The sequence below is a fragment of the Huiozyma naganishii genome, chromosome 3, assembly GCF_000348985.1.
Source record: "Huiozyma naganishii CBS 8797 chromosome 3, complete genome".
Taxonomy (NCBI): Eukaryota; Fungi; Ascomycota; class Saccharomycetes; order Saccharomycetales; family Saccharomycetaceae; genus Huiozyma; species Huiozyma naganishii.
In genome coordinates, this window is record NC_035924.1 from 1,746 (window position 1) to 25,346 (window position 23,601).

Consider the following 23,601-nt stretch of genomic DNA (forward strand, 5'->3'; position numbering starts at 1 on the left):
GGAACAGCATTGATACTGCTGATTATTATGCCAGTCATCCAACCAAACGTCACTGGTAACTACTGCAGTATCCAACAACAACTGGCAATTACTCGCCTACTCCAGTCTAACCGTTTACATAATATATTGATTCACCCAGAATATATTACAGATGATTCAAAGCGTCCAAATACAAGAAAGATATCATCTCGTTATAGTCTAGCCTGATGCTATTGTCTTTGATCATCGCCAGCCACCAGCCTCAAAATACAGATGTAAATAAGGAACACCTTCTAACAGTCACCGTTGTTCTTTAATGCATCTATCTCTTATAATCACCGTCATATAATAATTGAGATCGCTTCACGATGGGAACAAACGAATAAAACAATATACCGTCTTTGTAACACCTGCCAATAGGAGCTATGCGTCCTGGATAATAAATTCTGTTTCTGGGCAAACTCTTTGTAAATAATCCCCATCCAGAACCAAGTGCATAACGCAGAGACTGTCACTCTATCATATCTGGTACATTGTCTGTCACCACCTGATCACTCTCATACGACTGTTCTGTCATCCACCACTGTCAGTTGAACTGGAGTTCTCATCTCTCCGTCTCACAAAAGTGTCTTATTTGAAAGTTGCATCCCTCTCTTCTATCCGCTTGAGGTGTAGAAAACCCACCGACAACTTCCCCTGTTATCATTCTTGTTGCCAGTCCAACGCAGAATACTCTCCGGATACAACTCAATAGACCTCCCAGTATCCAGTCGTAGATCTTTGGATCAAATACTTTTTACAGTACATAAATATACAGACGTCGCAGTTTCTTAGAGGTGGGTCTTCGAAATACCTGCAACCACTACACACGCTAGCTGGTGTGCCCGCGCATATATGGCGCCAGCTGCTCTCTCTGGTACCACAGTCCAATAACCGCAGCAAAAAGCGGCTGCTCGACTCCCTCAACAGTCACGGTCCGCACCATGTTGCGGAAGAACAGAGGAAACAGCCTCCATTGCGGCATCCCCGTTGCATCCACGCTGCATGGCCCCAGGACCCGGGTCAGCCCAAACTCGAACACGGACCACAACCAAAGAAACAAACACACCGGTGTGCGCCCGCCCTTTAATGAGAGTGTACAGCTGGGGGCATTCCCGCTGGTTGTTGCCCACCCACGTCTCAAGTGCGCCCAGCACCTCCACCTTCTGGTGTGTCAGTTCCCCTGCGCTCAGTGCAGCGACAGTGGCCGTGTCGTGGAAGAGTTTCCCGACGTAGTTGTCGAGGTTCGAGAATAGCGCCGGAGATGCTACCACTGCCTGTTTCTTCAACAATACGGCCACATTCACCTTCTTGTGCAGCAAGAAGGCAAAAAACAGCCTGAAAGTGGCCAGTGTGTAGCACCCCGCCCCTTCTTTAAACACAACATTCCCGAACCCCAGTTTGCACTTTTGGACAAACACCAGTAACCTCCGCCGGAGCAGGCCCTCGTCCTGCAGCATGTCCAGAACGAAGTCGTACGACCCGCGCTGCTCGAGTAACCGAGCAAACTCCTCGAACTTTTTATCCTGCGCCACGTACAGCACCAGCAGGATCTCCGCGGACAGCGTCAACAGCTCCCTCTTCAGCGGGTGACAGGGATCGGACTCGTGCCGCAGGCCCCAGCACTCGCGGCACAGACGGGTCGACGGGTTGAACCGCCAACTCAGCACTGCTACGACGTTTAGGCCCAGTAGCACGCCCTGCACCGCATGTTCGTATCCCGCGCCAAGGACAAGGTGTAGAAAGCCCCGACCCTGCAGCTTCTCTTCCAGCGGTCCGACCGTCGCGGGGTCCGTCTCCCCTCCGCTCTCTGACGCAGACACATCGGGAGTGCCTCCGGCGTCCAGCCTGGCGCGGATCTCTCTGGTCCACTCATCGTCCGTGCCCTCGCCACAGCACCGCGCGTGAGAAGTGCCCTCCAGGCCGTAGTACCGGGCGATCTGTTCTGTGATGCACTCCCGGAAATTCAGTAGAGGGAAGTTCCTCCCGCGCGAGGTGGTTTCGAGAGGCACACCGCCAGTGCCGCTGTACAGCACCCGGATGTACCCGTGCCCGCGGATCCGCCCAACCATCTGCAGATAGTCCACAGCGTTCATCCGGAAATCGACGAGACACACGAACCGCACTGACGGGCAGTCCAGACCGTTCGATATCAGCTTTGTTCCAAGGATCACGCGCTGTAAAGAGCGGCCATCCTCAAACATCTCAAATACCATACGCCTGTGCTCCTCGCTTTCGGACGCTGACACCTGGACTACCCTCTCGTTGGAACGGAACCCCCGGTACGCCTTTGCCATTGTCTTCTTGTTTCCAAAGAAGAAGACGGCCTTGCCCTCTGCGACGCCGGTCAGGAACGCATGGATCAACCGCCGAACATCGTCCACTATCATGCTCCGCTTGCGCCAGATGCAATCAACTCTCATCTGCGCGTTCGGCACCTCCTTTACGGCGTTCATGAAGTACCGCTGACTGATCATGTAGTCGGGCAGCCTGCGGTCCTCTGCAATCGTCTGGAACAGACCGGCGTCCATTGTCGCGGACAGAAACAAGACCTTTTCCCAGTTCTCCCACCCGAGCGCCCGCACCTCGTTAAGCTGAGGGCGGTATGTCGAGTCGAAAAAGAGCGTGTGTGCCTCGTCAAACACAAAGTAGCCCAGTGTCTTGGCACTGCCTGCGACGCTGTCCCAGTTTCGAAACAATGCAACCAGCTGGGGCTCAGCAAACGTCTCCCAGCACCCGACAAAGACGTCTGTGTCGCGGATATACTGGAGCGGTGCTGGTCTCAGCAGCTCTGTGACCAGCGCCACCCGCAACCCGGTCTGTGCCACTTTCTTGACTGTTGCGCGCTTCAGCGCCTCGTATGGAACACCTATAAAATGTAGATACTGGTTGGGTCTCTCCGCCGCCCGAAACATCATGGGCAGCAAAAAGGTCAGGGACTTTCCGAACGCAGTAGCAGCCTGCAGTCCCAGAGCGCGGTAGCGCGAAAACAGCACGTTTGTGGTGAACAGCAGCTGGTCGCGATTGCGGAAGTCGAAGTCCGGGCAGTTCAGGAACCGCCTCCCCGCCGCAAACAGCTCCTCGACGCCGCAGACAGGGCCGGGCTGGTGTTCAATTCTGCGCCGCTTGGCCCGGGTGGTGAAGTGGCTGCGGTACCGCTGCAGGCGTTCGGGGTCAACCGCGGCCATGAACCGCGCGCTCAGATTGCGGACCTCGACAAATGTGTCCTCCTGGGCGCCCGAGTTCACGTCCGAGTCGCGGTTGAACCCGTAGATGTTCAGGTGGGTAAGGGCATTGTGGCCGAACCCCTTGGCAATCAGCTCCACCTTGCCGACCTCGTGCACTGCGTTCTTCCACAGCGAGGCCAGCGCCTGCCGCATCAGCCGGATGGTCATGCCGTACCGTGTCCCCTTCCGCGGGTGCCGCATTAGCTCGGTATTGAACTGGTTGAGGCCCAGCAGTCTGTGGTGCTCGATGTCCACCCACAGAAACTCCTTCAGGACCGCCGCGCCCACCGTGGCAGCACCGCTGGACGCTGCCAGCAGTTGGACTCTCTCTGTCAGCCGCCTGGCATGGTTGAACACTGGGACGTTTTCGTCTTCGGAGCTGTCCCCGCCAGCCTCTAACACGTCCTGCCCATACACGGTGTCCTCTGCGTGCCTCAGGTACATGTCGCCTTTGAACTGCGCCAGCTCGTCTTTGAGCAGTTCAATCGTGAACGGCCGCAGGATGAGTATAAACCACAGGAGCTTAGCGGATGCCGCGGCGTCCAGAAAGGACAGACGGTGGCCGTACTGCTTATTCTTGTTGTACGTTGTAAGAAAGTAGAGCATGCGCCCGCCGCCGTCCGCGTAGACGTTTCGTTCCGGGCCCGAGAAGGTAATTGTGCTGAGCTCGGGGAACCGAAGGGGCATGCCGGGACTCAGCCAGCATTCTACCAGAAGGGCCCGGGTTATCCGGGAGATGGTGCTGCGGACCACCGTGACCACCTCGGCATTGGCCGCGCTTGCGGGGTTCCTCCAGTACATCTGGTGGTGGAAGAAGGTCTCCTTCTTGAATGTGTCCACAAAATAGGTATTTTTCCGATCTCCGGTGAAATCGGACTCGGGGTTTCCCAAAGTGTCAAGGTACACGTCGCTGACGGACCCGAAGCTGAGGTGCTCGGAGAGTGCAGCGATACACTCGTTGAATTCGAGCCCAATGCTAGACAGTATCTCTGCGATACCGCTGAGAGAGATGGCCCTGTTGTTCACCATGACCTCCTGGGTAGAGCTGTTCCAGACCACGTTTGTGGAAGCGTCAATCGTGCACTGCTTCACCACCTCGGTGTACAGCCGCCCCACTCGGTGCCACAAGGTATCTTCTCCAGGGTCCTCGGCGCTGAATAACTCGGCCAACTCATTGGGGTCGCAGCGGTCGTTGGCGAACGCTGAAAACTTTATGAACATCTTGATGGAGTCCAGCATCTCTCTGTAGGACATGGCGGTGCGGGCCATCAAAAGGACGTCTGTTGTCGTCCAGGCCTCGAACTCGTAGGCCATGGTATACACCCACCGGACGACCAGCTCGGCACCGCGCGTGCCCGCCAGTGCGTCGCAAATCAGACCAGGGTACCGGTCCAGGGCGGCACCGGGGTCGTTTCCGAAGGGCTGGAAATTGGTGCGTGACAGCAGCTCCTGGAACGGGGACAGCTCGGTGCAGTGCTGTAGTATGTACAATGCCTTGCCCAGGCGGTTGCCGTACAAGGTCAATGTCGTGGGCTCGTAGAGCTTGACTATGGATGACGTGCCCCGGTGGAAGTCCCGCCCAGGGAACTGAGAACCCCGGGCACGGGCCTTCTCATAGCACTTTTGGAGGTAATCCACGGCGTGGTGTTGCCAGGCGTGGAGGGTGCCCGGTTGCATGCCGGCATTGACGACTGCGAAGTCGCTTTCGATGTCGAACCTGATAGTATCGAGGGCCATGAGCTGGACAAACAAGGAGGTGTTCTTGGCCTTGAAGCCTTGGGTGGGCACATCCCGCATGTCCACATCGGGATACTGGTGCTGCTCTGCGGGGACCAAGTAGACGACGCGCCGGCCGCCAGTGCTGACACGGTGGGACATCCTGGTGAACAGATTGCACTTAGATTTGTCAGCCCTCCTATACGCCACGGACGATCTGGGCACAGCATCCCCATTGGGCAGAACGGCAAACTCGTGTGGATGCAGATCGATGTGCTGGAATAACTCGGGGGAGTCCACGGTGTGAAAAGTGGTGGTGAAGCGGGTCAAATCGACGGGCTCGATGGCAACCAGTTTGCGGTAGTTAGCTTGCGACAGTTGGCGTTTTGCAGCAAACGAAGAGACGACCTTGCGGTCGGGGATGGAAACAATCCACCTGTCGATGACCACGATGTCATCGGTAATTTGGTTAGGCATGAGTGTATACGAATATTAGTATAGAATTCTCGAGACGTTATGGCATCTTGAGGGAGAACAGCAGAGCAATGCACCGTTTTGTTGTTCTCCCTCAGCGAAGACACAAAGTGCCGGGCACGACTAGCCTTTTGCACAGCTAATACTATATCTACATTCCGCGTGCCAGTTACCGTTTACGGACAGGCTGGACCAGGGCCAATGACGCAGTGCCGTCCAGAGTGACCCAGCCCCGTCTCCCTCCGAAATAGGGGTGCAAAAAAATCTGCCAGAATGCAAAGTACATTTTCCCAGAATGCAAAAAACATCCCATAATCATGCAAAAGACATTCCCTGCGGAAACCCATTCAAAGTACAAAAAATAGATATAGGTGTTGCTTCTTCAACTCAACCGACTGCCAGCCCTACAAGAGCCTACGTTACCTTCAACAGACCGTTAATTTTGTGACCTTAGCTCAACTGTTTCCAGCTGAAACGCTTGCATTTACTCTGACGACAGCAAACTCCAACTGCTACTGATAATTAGGCGTCGAACTGTAGAAGCCTGCTCTACACTGTGACAAACAACTGACGTTCAATCCGAATCAATGCTCACGACTGGTAATTTGTGGACAAACATACAACTGAACAAGGCTGCTAAATTTCCATTAACTCAATTCAGCTCCTACTGAACACTGCTGTTATTCTGTCTGTCCAACCGCCAAGGTGCCTCAACTGAACCGTACTGCTGAGTTTCCCTTCACTGTGATCAACAACCAACGTTGAATTATCGCTGTTACACCATTAATTATCTCTGTCTAACAGTCCAGTTAACCCAGCTAAACCTCGCTACTACCAATAATTTGTTTGACAAACTTACGACGGTGCTCCATCCCACTGCTCAACTGCCATTGACTGCGGCAAACAGCCTAAGTTAAAACTAAATGAACCTCTCTGTTAAGGGTATTTCTACATCACAACCCATATCCTACTGAACAAGACTGCTAAACTTCCATTTACTGTTATGAACGACTTGATCCGTCTCCAAATGAATCTCACTGTTATACATTAAATTGTCTCTATCTAACATCCAGCTAAGAGCACTGATACTGCTAGTTAATATGAGAGAAATGCAGAGTTCATCCAACTATTGCCGTAAACAGTCCACATCAAATGACCAGCACTGATGCATTTCCCAGTCTAATTAAACCTTCTATATAAAGTATTGATACACCATGAATATCTGCATTATAGATAGCCCAACTTCTCCGTCTAACAAATACAACAGAGAAAGTAATCAACTTTCAAGGTATGATGCCTCTTCTCTGTGATCGACAGACACTCGTCACTTAATATAGACATAAGTAAGAAACTCGCACCTTAAAGGCTCAGTTGCTCACTGTAAATGTTGTTGTTCTTTAATGCATCTATCTCCTATAATCTCCGTCATATATTAATGAAGATTTTTTCATGTTGGGAACAAACGAATAAAACAATATACCGTCTTTGTAACACTTGCCAATAGGATCTATGAATCCCGGGATGATAAATCCTATCTCTGGTAAACTCTGTGATAAATAATTGTTGGAATTCCGCAGATGAATACAGAAATGCGGTAAGAAGTAAAATTAGAGACGCTACAATTGAGGTAGTGGTCTCGCCAGCTGTCATTCACGCGTTTTTACCCAGATTCGGTAGTAACGCGTAAAATGAAAGCTAACACAAGCCAAAACATTTCCTCTTTGGTTACGAATAGCCGAATAGGAAAAGTTTTGCATCGTGGACGAAGTGGTTTGTTCATCTCAGAATTAACCATATAAAAGTACACGATATAGCTCGTTTCTCTCGAAGAATTTTAGCAAGAGTAATATTTGATTTTATATTTTATTTAGAGGTTTCTTTCTCACTACGGTGAGGGCAAGAATTTTTATAATACAGGTTAAACAACTACATCCTGAGATGTCTTGGTCCAGAGGAACAACCAACAACAAGCTAAGATCCTTCGAGAGCTTCGATCAATAACCGAATCTTGCAAGACGATGCTCTGATTTCTTGTAACGTTTGGTCGATACAAGTGTAAAACCGAAACTTTTGCCTGAATCGTCCCCGATCCTTGCACAGTTCCATGAATTCAACTCCAATGTTTATCTTCAACAGTCACCGTCGTTGAATCAAATAATGGCGGTTGTCCTTTTATGGTTATCAGTCCATCGTTTACCATGGGTACATCGCTTACAGTCATCATTTGCAACTGTAAAGGTTTGGAGTTATCCGTGCTTTCAAGGGTTATTTTGCCCTTATTCATAAAACTTTGCAAAGAGGAGGTGGTATATAGTACCCGATTTTTAGTACCCTTCATGTTTCTCAGGTATATGTGCCCTGAGTTGAGAATTGCTTTAGCGTTTAATAGTAGGCGGGTGGTGGAATATATTTCTACCGTACCAGTAATGTTGACTGACGAGTAAGAATAATCGAACATCGACTAAAAGCAATTATCTGATTTGACAAACAAATTACCATGTATGTTAACATCATTCTTGAACCTATAGCATTCGCCTGTCAGGGTTAAAGTTGCGCTCCTCTCGACTGTGACGTCACCGTTAAATACTCCATCCCCATCCAAAGTGACATCTTCAGTAACAACCATCCCATCGGTTACCGACTGCGCAAAAACTGCGTGCAAACAAAGAAATCGTTGCCAGTAACACTATTTTGAAATTCCTGAGCATCTTGGGTGTCTGGTGCGTTGCTCTTGCAACATGCGGTGGATCCATTGCACATTCCACTGCTTATTTATGAACTGGTCCATGAAACACTACCTCTGTCAGGTTTCCCCCTCATCTGGGATCCCAATTGGGGCTCCTACTTGCTGCTGGGTAAACAGTAGCGATCTCCTCACGTACCTCCCCGCACAGAGATACTGCATCTGGAACCTGAATAGGCAAAGGGGGAGCCCTTTAACTGAATTTCAATCTTTCCCAAAAGAGACATGGAGTTTCCTATTTTGGAAGAAAATGTGCAAAAAGATCGCCAGATTCGGGGAAGAGAATAATCAGATGGCGTGTGCTGTCATCGCGTCTGGAAACTGCTTCGTGGAATATACTGAGCACTTTGCAATTGAGATGATAGGCTTGATAACATTTAGCTAATTTACTCTCCTCCGCTCCATTAAGTTCCGGAGGAGTGCATGGTTTGATCAACCCTAACGCCTGGTGCATGGTTTGATCAACCCTAACGCCTGGTGCATTGTTTGATTTGGCAAAACTGCGAGTCCCTACCTCTGACCCCCTGAAGTGGAAACCGGAATGTTTCCCACTTGCTACAGTGCTTCAGGGATTGAAGACAGTGTCAAAATAGGCCGGCTCCCAAGGTAGAGTCTTTTCTTTGTACGATGGATTTCAGAGTGCAGGGGATATAGGGTCATACGGAACAGTAGTGTGTTGCATACTAAGGTTTCTGTATACATTTTGTGACAGGTTTAACTTTGAATAACCAAGTCACGATATCGTCGTTGGAAGACTCTTGGCATGGGGTTACTAAAGCGTGTAGTTCCCTCAGCGTATCATACGTGAGACCAGCCAGCTTACAACTAAGTTTTAAAAGGTGGTTGTTTTTCTTGCTACGGGATTGCAACAAGGTCCAAAGGAAGTTGGCATTTCATTTATAACTTAGCTACCAATTATTGTTGATTGCTGAAGAACAAATCAGCGGCACGCCGTTTGGGGGAAAACGTTCCACTACAAAGAAACATGCATTAGAACGGCCCTCTAAAAGATGAGGTCTGTGAAGGTATATTGCACTCAAAGAAAAGCCTGCCCTACATGAGCTGGCATATATTAAAGGTACAACCAGGAAATACCATCAGTACTTGAATTCATGGGCTGTAGCATACATGCTCAAACTCAAGAAAGGTAGCGGATTGAAACTCATCCCTGGTGGCGGTGGACTAGTAACAAAACGATTAAAGCAACATCATATCCATATTCCGACAGTACCTATAACTTGGTAAGCCTAGTTGAAATTATCCATACATATTCGCACTATGGACATTAACGAACAGATCAAAATGATACACCCCAAATTCTTTGACGTAACATTTCCTCTCAAATAGATACCCTGCATAAAAGGCCAAACAAATCATAATCACGGACGCTACATATATAGGGTATCTAAATAAAAACGATTATAAACAGGAGAAGTTGCTTAAATCAACTTACGAACAAACAAAATCGAAAAGAAAACCGAAGCATCGGTCAATCAAGCGGCAGACTCAGAAAAATGCCAATAACAGAAGTGTGCATACACCTGCCAAAGAGAAACAAGGTCCAAATATAGCCGCGCTGCCTCCGTAGGTATGAACAGCAGCGGTAGAAACACCCGGACGTGACAAAGTTACGCCACTGGAAGCTGTCTGCACCTGGGGTGTCGGAACACTGTTAGCTGCTCCGGTAACATCACTCTTTGGTTTCGAAGGGGAAGTGACAAGAATTGTAGTTGTGTAAGACTTGCCCACTACGTTCGTAGGAGGAGAGCCAACGGGGAAAGTAATGTGTGTAGGAACATACACGCCATTGGAGGACTTCACAGAACAGTCACACACAACAACCGTGGAGGTTAGTGTGGTGTATTCTTGGGTAGTTTTCAACGTATTCGCGGTGGTAGGAGGTGCAGTGCCTGTGTTTGGAGTTTTCGTCGACGATCCGTCGCCAGTTGTTATATTATGGTAACCATGTGAGGGTATGGTGCTTATTATCTGGGTATTACCAGTTGGGGAAACACTTCCAGTCAAAGGCGTGTTGTCGGAAATAGGCGTCTCAACCACCACAATGTTAACAGGAGTGGTGTTTCCGTCAGTGCCCACAGTAATGGTAGACCTTGTCGTGATGGTGGAAGCCTTCGTGATTGATCATCTGGTGTAGGATGTCTCAGTCAAAGTTGGAATGCCTGAAATTTGCGTTTCAACCACCACGATGTTAACAGGGGTGGTGTTTCCGTCAGTGCCCACAGTAATGGTAGACCTTGTCGTGATGGTGGAAGCCTTCGTGATCGACCCTCTGGTGTAGGATGTTGTAGTTATTCCCGGTGGAGTTGGGAGATTCCCTAGACACACACCCGTGTCAGAATTCTCGAAAGAGTACACATACTTTCCCCAATCCTTTGAAAGTGCACCACTCGGTAAAGTCAACGATGTACGGAGGTGACCTAAATAGTTGACGTTTATATACAGCAGTCTGATGGGATAATGCTGGCCTTCGACCAAATAAAACTGTGCTGTCCCTGAGTTTGGGTAAACAACTTCTATAACAGGTGTAGCATCACCTGTTGGTTTGGAGTTTTGTTTACAGCAGTCAAATGCATCACCTGGTCAGACATAAAGATAGCCAGCATTGTCGCTGGAGTCAATGTGGAAATCATACAATCCAGTTTCTGGAGCCTTTAGGTAACCAGTTAATTCCACAGTGATATTGGACACCCAGGTGTTGTATCCATAGATGTCTGTACTCTTATAAGATTCAACTGAGCTGGAGGGTTCACGCTTAATAGAGTTGACAATAAAAGGGATGGTGGCTATTTTCTTTCAGAATCGTCGTAACATTCGATTGGAGCACTTCCGTCAACGTGGGATACATTCAATACCAATTTCAAAATTTAGGATCAATGATGTTTTCTAGCTCATGAATAGGACTTGGAACAGCATAACCCTGTCCATAAAAGTTGGGATCCACCAACAGCGGAAACTGTCGAAATGGAAATGGATAATACTTTGCAGTGAAACCGTCACTGGCAACTCCCTTGACGGCACAAGCCTCGGGCTTAGAAACTTGGGCAGAGACGAAACACAGCAGCCAAGTTGAAAATGCTACCGCGGTTAATTGAAGATTCATTGTTATTTGGTCCTCTTATGGTGAGTGAGTTAAACCGAGTGGTTGGAAGGAACTGAAAAGATGTGAATGGTATCGTCTCTTTTTATATGAAAAAAAACGGTTCATTTAAGAAACGACATTGCATGCTTTATTGTAGGGTACCTCCTTAATATCCAACGATGTAACACTGGATAATACAATGCCTGCTTGTTGTTTTCACCTGGTGTTGATTAAACGATCAGTAATAAAACAGAAAAGAGCTCTATTCGAACGATACACCGATGGAAATGGGCTTTGTTTGTTTGTTTGCAATACCGTTTTGGAAATAGGAGCTTCCCCATTACAGCTCATCGGGGGAAGATTAGTAGGTAAACTGCAACCTTGCTTTGGAAATAGGAGTACGTAAGCATCCGAGATAGGAATTCGATCAAGGAATAATTTCACAAAGGAATAATTTCATAAAGGAAAAACGCATGGAGGAAAATCACTATAAAACAAAACGCTTTCCAAATGGGGGAACTGAGGTTTGTTTGCTTTCCAACAATGCAGAGGTGGGGGAATGGCGAGTCAAAAATATCCCGATTAGGGAATACTGAAACCTTTTTGGGACTCCACGAGATGGAAGGTGCGGGCACTTAAACGAGGCTGTAGGGCGTTTTGTTGTCTATGTTTTATCTTGACAAAATATCGTACGTTTTTTCTCAAATAGGCGATGCAAACTCTTCAGAAGCCCCTTGCCTTGGCTTTTATTTTAACCCCGTGTCGAGATTCCTCGGACAAGTGGGATCAAGTGCAGTTTCAGTACGGAAAGAAAACTACATCACCGAAAGCAGCTGATATCTACCATTATGGTTGAGCCGGTGTACTACATGTCTGAGACGAGATAACCTTGAGAGTAGCGTGAGTCGTTTAGTGCATGATGTATGCATTCGAGAAACTTATCCTGGTCGAGGCCCCATGCAAGGCTACATACATACTTTATCCTCTTCCAGTTCAAGTCATAATTCAATGTGAGAAGAATGTCCTCTCATCTTATTGTAGATTTACCAGGATAGCCAGTATGGAGAGGTAGAGTATACTTGATGGTAACAGATATTCCAATATGAGTCATAAACAGAATACCTCCTCATACTTTACTTGGTTTAGCATTACACAGACCAATTCTTAATTGTAATGGGCTGACTAGTTCAGTAACAGAATATCCTATCATCCAATACCCAACACAGTATTTCGCACAAACCACTGCCATACGCCCCCCATCCACATCATTCAAAAAAACCTTTGGCAAAAATGTTCCACACCCATCGTCGGAACGACAACGAGATACCATGGAATAGTGAAACTTTTTCCAATCAGCCTGCCACCCGTGCCTCTGCATTGAAGAGAACATAGTTTAGAAAAAGCACTTTTTGTGTAATCAGTCATTGCATCAGTCTCTGACATCTGCACCATCGCCTAACTTATGTGCCACAAATGAGATAGCTCATGGAGACCACTTGTGGAACTACGAGAAGAACTCGATACTGAAGGTGTAGTTGACTCACCCCAACTGGATGAGTGACTCCTCGACGAAACAACACTGCTGCTACTCACCAACGGCGTGCGGGATGAATGGGACACATACAAACTCACACTGGAGGAGCGGTAGCTTGAAGGCTTTGCATTGATAAAAGTCAAAAATGTCGTTGTGTACACCGTGCTTCCAAACCCGCAAGTCCCGTCTCCTCAATTCTTGAGTAGGAGGTGACGTATTCCACAGCGAGCGTACCACCCAGTACTTCTGTGGTCGTTTTCTGTTCCGGGACGAGAGAGAAGGGATCCTTGAACACTAAAGCAGGAAATATTGTTTGTTGCCCTCAAAAAATGACGGTCATATCTTTTTGTATCAAGTCACACGACGTCAACAAATTATCCAGGTCCCTTATCGTAATAGTTTTATCCTTTATTTTGACAAGCGGACTTCCATTTTGTACAGTTGCATTCCAATTGAAAAATTGGCTGTGATCAAACATTATAATGGAATTGTTTAGTCTATGCACGAAAATACTAAAATTTCCACGAGGAGCTGGTTATAAATCCTCGTCTTTCAAGATGAGGTTCCAGTCAACTGCGCTGGAAAACTGAGCTCTGCTGTACTACTAATGTTGACTGACGGGGACAATATACTGAATATGTAATCTGGGCAGTTACATGAATCAATAACCAAATTACCATAGACGTTCAAATCATTATTGAGTTTATAGCAACCGCCCGTCAGCGTTAAACTAGCGCCTTTCTCAATCGTGACGGTACCGCTGAATACACGATCTCCGCTTAACGTAGTGTTATCAGTCACAATCATCCCATTGCTTACTGCCTGGGCGAGGACTGTGTATAACAGAGAGGCAATTGCCAGCAGCACTATACTGCAGTTTCCGAGCATCTTGGGGGTATGGTCCGTTGGTATTTCAAGGAGGGTGGGATGTACCATATTTCTTTGTTTATATAAGAGCTGGGAGGAAATATATCACCCCATGTGGACTTCTCGTCCCGTGGGATCATACGATTTGTTAAGCACTCGGCAAACCCACCTCTTTCTCCCTGAAGGAAAATACAGCGATCTGAACAGGGAATTGGCATTCCTCCTTTGTACGTTATTTTGTTCCTATCTGTCACAAAAGGGAAATACAGTCCCGTTCTGGAAATATGCAACACATTTTTGGTTTCCAGTCAGAGAAACGGCGGAGGACTCGAAGGCCCTGCATGTGGCAGGAATTGCTCCCGGAACTGTCTTGAATGTTCAACTGTGTAGTTGGGTCTCTCCTCTATCGAATTCTTTATTTCCCCAGTGTGCATTGTTCTATCACTTCCAAGGTCTGGTTTGTTACAGTATTTGACAAACCATGGGTCCAAATTTCGAAGGTCTCCGGAAGTGGAAAACGGAGATTCTGTTGCCCATTAAACTCTTTTGGAAATGGAACATATCGTGGGAACAAACTCTTCAACGGTAAGGCCCCTTCTCTGTTCTGTGGACCCAGACAGTATGAATGAGGTTCTACAAGGTCATTGAGACCACTGTACAATGGCACTTGAACAGTACAATGCTGCGATAGCAAGTATTTGTTCTGTACAGTTTTGGTGAGTGGTTTAACTCCAAGCATTTAACCCTTGATTTTGTATTCCGCAGGCACTAAAATGAGGATATGTGGCAACGAGGCATATGCGAGACAAACCAATCACCACTCTTTTTTATATGACACAGCTCCTTTTTTCCTAGCGTAATTTCAACAATTTCTGATCATCGGAATGTAGTTTTTGGTTTTGGAAATTGTGATTATGTTCCCTTCTAGAACAGTACTATGCTACAAGCCAAACACCCGATCTTTAGGTGCGAACGTGAAAGCTACCTTCTCATCGGTATCCTAGCGATTACAGAGTTAGAGCCATGATCATATGCTCGAAGTACTACGGATTTGATCAATGGCGAAGAGTTTTAGTCAATGGTTAAGAAACGGGAGCTTCCTTTTGCAATACACAGAAATCAAACGGTAACTATATACCTTGTTTATTGCTTTGATGCATCGCTTAATCTGAAAGATCATCGACAGCACAGAGAAGACTCTGAGTGATAGAATCAAAAAGTACTGGAGTAGTATAGACGTTGGGACTGTAGTTGGAAGGCAGTATCTTGACAAGTATTTTCATGCCGATCTTACCCTCCTCATTACACATCCATCGGGTGTGGTACCAAGCAATCTACAGTACGTCGACCCGTAACACGAGGAACCAAGCAATACGCTGTCCGGGGAAATAAGAACACCGTACCGTCACTCCAAAGTTCTCATCGAAGGGCAATACTGTACAAGAATTTTACACAAGGAACCACCTAACAGCATAATAACCGACAATTAATTTAGCTCCCGTAGTCCAAGCACAAACTTGGTCATCCTCCCTGCAACAGCACATGCCGAGACACGGTAACTAAACTACACCAGGCACGAAACCATGCTCGTATTTTTACTGACGCTTCAGAAATGATAAAAGTTAATTCGTCTTGCAGATACTGCCGTTCCTTGGTTCACAATTCCATAAAATTGCAGCAACATCACGTTCAACTAACAGGCGAGTTTTGAGCACCCAACACGGTCTCATCCTGAGAAGTATTGAGGGTGGGAGAAGTGGTCGGTATACGCTTGGTCCTCACAAGTGGCGGTACACGTGGGTTCTTCCTCGGAGCAGGTCTTGCGGGAGTAGTACCACCTGGAGACCTTGCACCCCTTGTCAAGAGAGGGATCACACTACGATTAACTGGGTGTTGAGTAGCAGAAGGAACGCTATCTTTCTTAACATAGCGGTTACAAACTTAAAGATACGGGAGCACGCCCAGCGTGGTTCCAGGAGAATCATCGCTGCTGTTAACCAACAATGCACTGTCCCTCTCGTTGATACTGGCTCACGTAGCTACTGAACCGCCAGAGACATGCCCTACCTTCCCTCGCTTCACTGGCGGTTCGTTTGGTGAAGGCGTTCCAGGTGGACTGCTGGGTATGTGCTTGCCATCCGTATGTTGAGCGGGGGTAGTGACCGGCAGGGCCTTGAAGAGTGTGGTCGGGTGGGTCCGGGACCTTTCGGAGGAGTAGCCAGAATGTGAACTTGTGTCGCTATTTGACCCTGAAGGTAGTGACGACTTTCTCGTAGATAATGTTCTCGGCAGTTGCTTGGCCTCAAACACCTACCACTGGCTCTTCTTCAGTATGGGAAACTCCACCATTTTTGGAAACACCCGCTCGGCAAATTCAACTGAGCGGAGGTTCGTCGAGTTGTAGTTCCCACAGCAGCCCACATGTTTTTTTGGTTTAGCCCGTAGAAATGGTTCAGCTGTGGAGTTAAGCATCCGGAGATTACAGTCGCCGAAGTACCACCACCACTAGAGGACGACCAAAGGACCGCATACAATCCTTCTCCTCGTATCCTCCCGGCAGCTTGGACAAATTCGTCGATTTGGGAGAGATAATTTACAAGAACAACAAACTCTAATTTATGCACATCGATACCTCTGCCACGCTTTGTACCGATGAAACCTTTTAACGGATCCTCGGTAAACATTTGCATGGTATATTCCTGATCTGCATCGCTGAGTTGTTCATTAATGGAAAGTGGACCGTGTGCGCGTAGATTCCTCGTTAGTACATCTACCTGTTCCCTTGTGCAGCAAACCAATATAATCTTTGAGGCTTCTTCGGAGGCCATAAATTGATTCACCAGTACTTGAGCCCTCTCCAGGCACGCCTCAGGCAAAACACACCCCCAAACCACTTGATAGAATTGGCCAGCGGCAGTTCGTGTACCAGGTCGTGGACATAGCATTGTTCACCCAGTGAAGGTTCCGTAGTTAACGGCATCTCGAATCCTAATCTCTCTAGAGCGGTCGCAAACCCCTGGCACCCTAAAGTGCTGGAGAGCACCAGAACCTTCCATGCCAGTTGAAGTTTGATCCTGCCAATCGATTCGTAAGATCCTGGGCGGATGCTAAACTCTGTTTCGAAGTTTTGAAACTCATCAATTACAACCAGGCCGAGAATTGTTTTCTTGGAAGTGCCGTACCAGTTGTTGATTAGTCTCTTGCAAAAAGCAGTTCCCATATCGTGAAACGCCCCGACATATACATCAGCGGACAGTGCGTCCTCTTCAACATTCAATCGATTCCTCCACAGCTCAGCTACATCCGCTACTTCTAACAAACCCTTGGTCTTTAAACGGGTAATCATATTGGTCTTCAAAGGAATGCGAGGCACGAACACAAAAGACATCACCCTCAATTCCGAATTCCTCTTCTTCAAAGCAATCAACGAAATATGGAACAACGTTGTCTTTCCGAAGCCTGGGAGGCCTGCACTGGGACTAGTTTGTCCATACCGAGGTATACCTCGCTGGTCACCTCCTGTTACCCCTTTCGAAACTGAAACATTCCTGTGTAGAGCAGTCTACCTACGGGGATCATGCCTCGTATGGATCCATGAAAGCGATATTCGGGCTTAGTGCTGTCCTCCTCTGCCACTGCCACAACATCTGTTGTCATTTCAAGCCCTAGGAACGTATGCCACGCCAGTGTTATCTTGACGTTAACATCGGATTCAGAGCTCTCGTTTTGGCTGATGAGAGATTCGGGTACCGTATTGACTGGATCACTAGTGGTGTCCGTGTGCCCATCGTGCTCCTCAATAGCATTGGAGACGTGCATCATTTTTCGACATTTGAGTTCTTGCGCATGAAGTAACTGATCCCAAGACGGAGCTCCTTGTAGCTTAGACGTTCCTCTTTATGGACTGAACTAGGGAAACTGTATAGCCTTTTTTTTCAAACTCCTTGCACCTCAGTAACTCTCCAGAAAGCACGTCAGCAAATAAAAAGATGTGAAGCACTTGCTGAGAATAATCTTTGCCCGAAAGCTGTCCACCAGCACTATTCTCCGTGTCATCAGAGTGAGCCTCGACCACCAATCCCATTTCACTGTTGAGATTGCAGGACATGCCAGCAAAATCAGGACCGACCACCTTATTGCGCATTGGGATGAGCATCACCGTGTAGTAGAACAAGTAATTGGAGGTTATCGCGTCAGGCAGCTCGGTTGATCTCTAAGGTACGTCGGGCGGATCTCCAGACAGCGGATGGCTGCGTCACGTAGAGGTTCAGGTTCTTACCAGAAAACTGTAAACGAACAATCTGTGTAAACCGGTACGGTCCAGCTGCCGCGATAGATATCATCCACACAATAGCACGAGCGCAGATGTTGATGAGACCGAAAACCTTTTTCCTTTCATGAGCAGATACTGCTTGCCTCTTGCACGGGAGCGCATCTGCCGCGGTGTTTTCTACAAAGAGTTGACGAATCGACAGTTCCTTGGTCCTCGGAAACATCGATGGTCCGGTCCCTGAGCAATCGGCGCGCAAGAAAGTCCACGGTCAGAACATTATTGAAAAGCTCTCTAGGATCCCGCATTGCATTGTTGAACTCGCGCTGGTGGTCGCTGTACAGTTCCACAAGGTACTCGTTCGATAGCTTCTTGTCTCCCACGGTGCACTGGAAGGGTCCGAGGTCTTTGACCACTTTGCTTTCCCTCTTCAGCTGGTCGCACAGTAGAGAGTGCGTCTTAGTAAGCGACACCCACGCCTGTGATCTTTTACCGGTGAATACGTTGCTAATATCCTCGTTATCGTGCAAGGTTTTTGGGTACTGAGCAGCAAACATTATCCATGCCTGCACGGCATGCAGTACGCGGCGGAGGTCCTCTACGCTAATAAATACTGAGCGTTCGTCTGTTGTCTTTTGGTAATTAAAAGCGGCGAGTTGCACCAAAAAAGCGAAGTACTTTGCGTAGCGAGCGTCAGTGACAATCTCCGACCAGTACTGTGCGTACGTTTGTTTAAACTCTCCTGTAATCTGCAATCCGATCCACAAGTCAAAAACTGGCACTGGCTTTGAAAGTCCCGTTGCGTGGCTGAGCATGTGCGCTACTGAGTCGTAGTACAAAAACGGCGACACTAGTTGAGCGTATTCCTTTTGAGTGTGTAGTGGATATTTGGGTGGAAACTCACTAGTCTGTTCGTGGAACAAGCACCAAGTGTGCCGTACATTCATGCCTGAGTGAACGTTAGAATAGCATCCAGTGAACAAATCATAGACGGCAGTGCTGACGTCCTCTCGCAGGTTCCCGTACGCGGTGAGCAACTTCAGGTCTTGGGACAACGACACGGGCTGAAGTTTCAAAATTCTATTAAAGAATCCACTTAAATTCTGATCATCAATACCCTTTCTGAATTTGGGCAGAGCGTAGGCTTTAATGTTGCTGTCATCGATACGGTACTAGTACTTTGCCTTTTTGGACATAGGCTTGACGCGGACCACCGGAATCTCAAACGACGCATCTTTCTTTCTTTTAACTGTTAAATTTAAAAGCGTGCTGTGCAAACCGGTCTCGTCCTTGTACACTCTCCTCATGTTGACAAGCATAAACTCGAAGAGCAGCTTCGAATCGCATGGGATGAACTCAGACTCTGTTCGGTCGTACATTTCTTCTAAATCGACAAGGTCATGTTCATCCAATGGTAGCCTTTTCCTTCTCTGAAATATGAGTTTTTCTGTCCGGATTAAATAAGAGACTTTAGTGGGTTCCTTCTTTTTGTTCATTGTGCTACAGACAAGATACCCATCAACGATAGTGAACCTTTTGAATATGTTCACAACTCCACGCATGTTCCTTGACTTCGCACTGTCTCAGTGCCTAGAAGTAAAGTGATGTATCGGCAAATGTTGACATGCACTACAATTATCACGAACACTAACAACACTTTTAATAGCTGCTCCCTCCACGGCGACACTGCCCATCAACAACTATTTATTTGAATCTTTTTTTTAGCCTCTGCGGTCGTTGACCCAAAAGGGCTGTTTGGCGGTCGTGTTCCAAACAGAACGAGGAACTAAAGAGCCCAGCTCTTTGTCAAGCACCATGGATTTTGCTCTAGAATGTAATACCCCAACTTGAATCAACGTATTACCTTACCACATCGTCAAATGAATCTTAACTCTTCAACTGCTCATTATTGAAGCAGATATATATGCCTATGGTATTGACAGAAAACGGTGTGAACTCTCCCTGATCGTATTTTAAAGACAATACGGAAATATTCGCCCCCTTCATTCCAGAAATAACCCCCAAAATGAAACTACAGGTTACTGCCAACCAGACGCCTCAGGATCACTCACAATGTAAGGATATTTGGAGCCATCAATCTTGAAACAAAACACCCGCTTGTCTCGACATAAACCCGGGGTTTCTTGGCTCGTGTGTATTGACTGACATGTAATTACTCGCAAAGATCAGGTAAGGAAGCCGTCATAACCAACCTACAATGTCAACTTAGAGTATTCAATGACTCCTAACTTTTTATTTGTAACATATTTGACTTACTTATGACATGACTATGGCCAATTTTGGGATAAGTTCAACTCTGCCACAGTGAAGTGTCGCCAATGAGGGTGTTGAATCAATGAGTTATCGAAGCAAGCACAATTTCAGAAAATTGTTTGCGTTTTTTAAAGTGGCTGTAGGTAAATCGTAGATCTGTTCATTACAATGGATTCATGACCTGTTCCCCAATAAGCTACAGTACAGCGAAATGTGATAAGCCCGAATTGTGAGGAGAACGTTCGAGACAAGACGAAGGCCACATTATGCACTGGCATATTTCAAGACAACCTCTTAATGTTGCTGAGTATAGAAAATGACTATTATAGGGGTGATAAGATATCATCATAGGTTTAAACATTATATGAAATGAGAATGAAACGTGGCAACTATAGTGATACGTGGCAACTATAGTGATACGCGGCAAATATAATGATACGTGGCAACTATGAAACGTATAACAATATTGCCACGTATGTCGCACTATGAAACATAATTCTATTCTGAGAATATCTGGGAAATTCTCACATATATAAAGACTAGTTATATCTATAGTATTGGTCTCTATCTTTCTGGACATACAGAAGAGACCATCGAACCTTATACTTATATAGTATAACTAAGAAGTCAATTTAGCTAAGTCATCTCTCATACTCTACTTAAAATGGATAGTCACGGCGAGAAAGACAAGATCCAACAAATGTCGCACCCAAGAACCAACCAGAAGCTGAGATGCTGAACATAGAAAATGCTTATGATGAAGCTGGTAAGATATTAACATAGATATAAACAGTACGATAATGATAAGATAATATTTATAAGCATAAACATGAGAATTAAAAATTACTATAGCACATTGTGAATTGATAAAATTCCTTATATATAAAGCATAGCTTTTTCAAATAAACTGACTTTTTTGGTACAAAACAGGAGAGATCATCGAATTATATACTTAAATACTAGTATACACCAGAAGTCATATCTAAACATCTAACATAGTTTAATATAATGGATAGCCACGGCAACATAAATGTTCTTCAACAAACAAGTCATCCATATGCGTAGTCAAACCAATATTATCAGTTGTGTTTTCTTGCTCTCTGACTTCTTAATAAAGAAATTCGGCACCAAAAGTTGGGTTTGAAAAATGTCAAAACGGATGTCTTACGGTTTATATATGTTCTAACTACTGGACATGTATGGATGCTCACTTTTGGGTCTGTTTCATAATATTTTACGCTACTGTATTTCGTTCAATATTGGGTTCTGATTCCATCACAAGGGGATATCTACAGTTTATCCTCGCGGCCTCCCAGATGATAAAACTTACAAAACCTTTATCTGTTATACATGGCATTACTATATAGATAGTGTAAATAATAACATCAGGTGGTCCTACACACCTTATTTGATCCCTTCGGCTTTAGCTTTTACAGTTTCAGGACCATCTCTCGATTCAAGACTTTCCTAGTAAAAGCTTTCAAATAACGAAGAGCAAACGCTATAACTACAAGCATGATATCAATGTCAAATTTCTGATGGCCTTACTCGCATACAGCTCTTACAACAGATCGTAGCTCCTACAGCAGTACTATATTGTAAAATACAAGCGACAACGAAACAAATAAAATTCATCCAAAGCTTGGAACAATTTAAGCTTGCCATGTGAGTTGCTAAGATCAGATTATCACAAGTGCTATGTTTTTAATGGTCTCTTGTCTATTGAATATGTATTATTGCATAAGAATGCATGGAAACAATTGTCCGTAAACTAGCCTTTTTCTTGCAGAATCTCTATAACAATAACACGATCCATCTGTATTATGGAAGAGACATTGTAAATGTACATACAAGCCCAATCCCTACCAGTAGCAAAGAATAAGGGTAGACGCCTACTGACGAGAATGTTCCACCTCTCAAATGCAAGCTGATCTTATTCAAGATGGTTTGTAATTAGTAACCCGGCATTTTGCAAATGTTGATAGTACGGAAGGAAAAAAATAATACAGAAGAGCAATTTGATCTGGTTGTGTATTGGCACTTCGTTGTGTAGGGCAAACACCCTTCCGTTATTAGCAAACGCGAAGGGGTACCAGACGTAATAAGTGGGAACTGAACTCAAGGCTCACGTTTATTGGACTTCTTTTTTAGTTATAATGTTGACCATTATGTTTACTTCCATTGTGATCTTACAATTGGCACCCTTTTTCTTCGATTGTCACAGTTGTGAGGGACTATTTAGTGTTCCAAGTATCAGAGAGAATCAATTTGGTTAACAGTACACGTATAACATCTATCTTTTTCGCTTTGTGTTTTTCATTAAACACGCATGAAATCTGGGCAATGAGCAGTTCGAATAACTTAAGGGTCATGAACGGTGCATTCTTCAAGACAATATCCTAAACTAAAACACTTTGATTGAAATGGTGTTCTTCAAGGACACACTTTTAAAGACTGAGATGTTTAATGGCATAACCAGCTGAATTATTGCACTGCATAAACAGACGGAAAAACAATTAAAGCACAAAAGCATGCAGGTTTTATGATTGATAAACCCTCTACACAATATGTAGGACGATATTTGGTCCAATATTGCTGGACATGTCAATGGACGCTACATTGATAAAAAGCCATGGTCAAGTTTCTTTCCAGGTCATTTTTTTTGAAATTAGTTAACAAATGAAACGGGTCTCCATATTCTAAAAAGCCATACGGAACACAGTGGTACTCTTTTTGACGGTATAATTCCTATCAGTAAACAAGCTGAACTTCTAAATTTCCCGTTTTGTGAGGGAAGTATTTTTGCGTTTTTTTTTTGTTTTCCTATTTTCATATCCTCTACTAACTACACGTTCATGCTTCAATAAAGTGGGAGTCAAATGGGGAAGAGATTGGATGGAAGCGTTCTAAAATGTGATAACGAATGAAATATACTATAGTCGATCTATTTGTTTATACTGCTCCGTTAAACGGTCCCAAAATGTTTGTTGACTTTGATTTGACTTCCAGAATTTGGAAAGTATAGATGAGAGTTTGTTTTGATTTATGCCGTTTGCGAACTGAGAATAGTAGGCTCTAAAAGCAATGAATGAATTTAAAGATCCATGCTTACAAATTTCCCTAGGGCTCCTTATAGTTTTGGCGCTGAGGGATGAAGAGTCGTCATGTGAGATGATGTTCCTATCATCGTTTAGGTTTCTAAATAAGACTGCTCGGATTATATTAGGATCTGGGATTTTTGGTGTATTTTTTGCTGCATTTGTGGAAGCAAAAGAGTTCAAGTTAGGTCTTCTGGTTCGTTTTCTGATACTTTTATTTGAACTGTGGCTCTGGGTGATGTTCATCTTGAATAGAGGTTTTTTGCTAAACATTGTGCTG

The 23,601-nt window shown here is 45.8% G+C and overlaps 5 protein-coding genes across 5 annotated transcripts; all 5 read right to left on the minus strand.

Annotated features, from left to right (window-relative positions):
• Window positions 1-941: 941 nt before the first annotated feature.
• On the minus strand, window positions 942-5,438 carry KNAG0C00100 (uncharacterized protein; the record flags this gene model as incomplete). Its single annotated transcript, XM_022606703.1, has 1 exon — window positions 942-5,438. One exon carries the CDS (start codon window positions 5,436-5,438, stop codon window positions 942-944), a length of 4,497 nt encoding a protein of 1,498 aa, XP_022463372.1.
• A 10,568-nt stretch (window positions 5,439-16,006) lies between these two features.
• KNAG0C00120 (uncharacterized protein) lies at window positions 16,007-16,507 on the minus strand (the record flags this gene model as incomplete). Its single annotated transcript, XM_022606704.1, has 1 exon — window positions 16,007-16,507. One exon carries the CDS (start codon window positions 16,505-16,507, stop codon window positions 16,007-16,009), a length of 501 nt encoding a protein of 166 aa, XP_022463373.1.
• An 8-nt stretch (window positions 16,508-16,515) lies between these two features.
• KNAG0C00130 (uncharacterized protein) lies at window positions 16,516-17,067 on the minus strand (the record flags this gene model as incomplete). Its single annotated transcript, XM_022606705.1, has 1 exon — window positions 16,516-17,067. The coding sequence occupies one exon, from the start codon at window positions 17,065-17,067 to the stop codon at window positions 16,516-16,518; it is 552 nt and encodes a 183-aa protein (XP_022463374.1).
• Window positions 17,068-18,074: 1,007 nt separating this feature from the next.
• Window positions 18,075-18,896, minus strand: KNAG0C00140 (uncharacterized protein; the record flags this gene model as incomplete). Its single annotated transcript, XM_022606706.1, has 1 exon — window positions 18,075-18,896. One exon carries the CDS (start codon window positions 18,894-18,896, stop codon window positions 18,075-18,077), a length of 822 nt encoding a protein of 273 aa, XP_022463375.1.
• A 4,260-nt stretch (window positions 18,897-23,156) lies between these two features.
• On the minus strand, window positions 23,157-23,594 carry HMLALPHA1 (transcriptional co-activator mating type protein alpha; the record flags this gene model as incomplete). Its single annotated transcript, XM_022606707.1, has 1 exon — window positions 23,157-23,594. One exon carries the CDS (start codon window positions 23,592-23,594, stop codon window positions 23,157-23,159), a length of 438 nt encoding a protein of 145 aa, XP_022463376.1.
• Window positions 23,595-23,601: the final 7 nt, after the last annotated feature.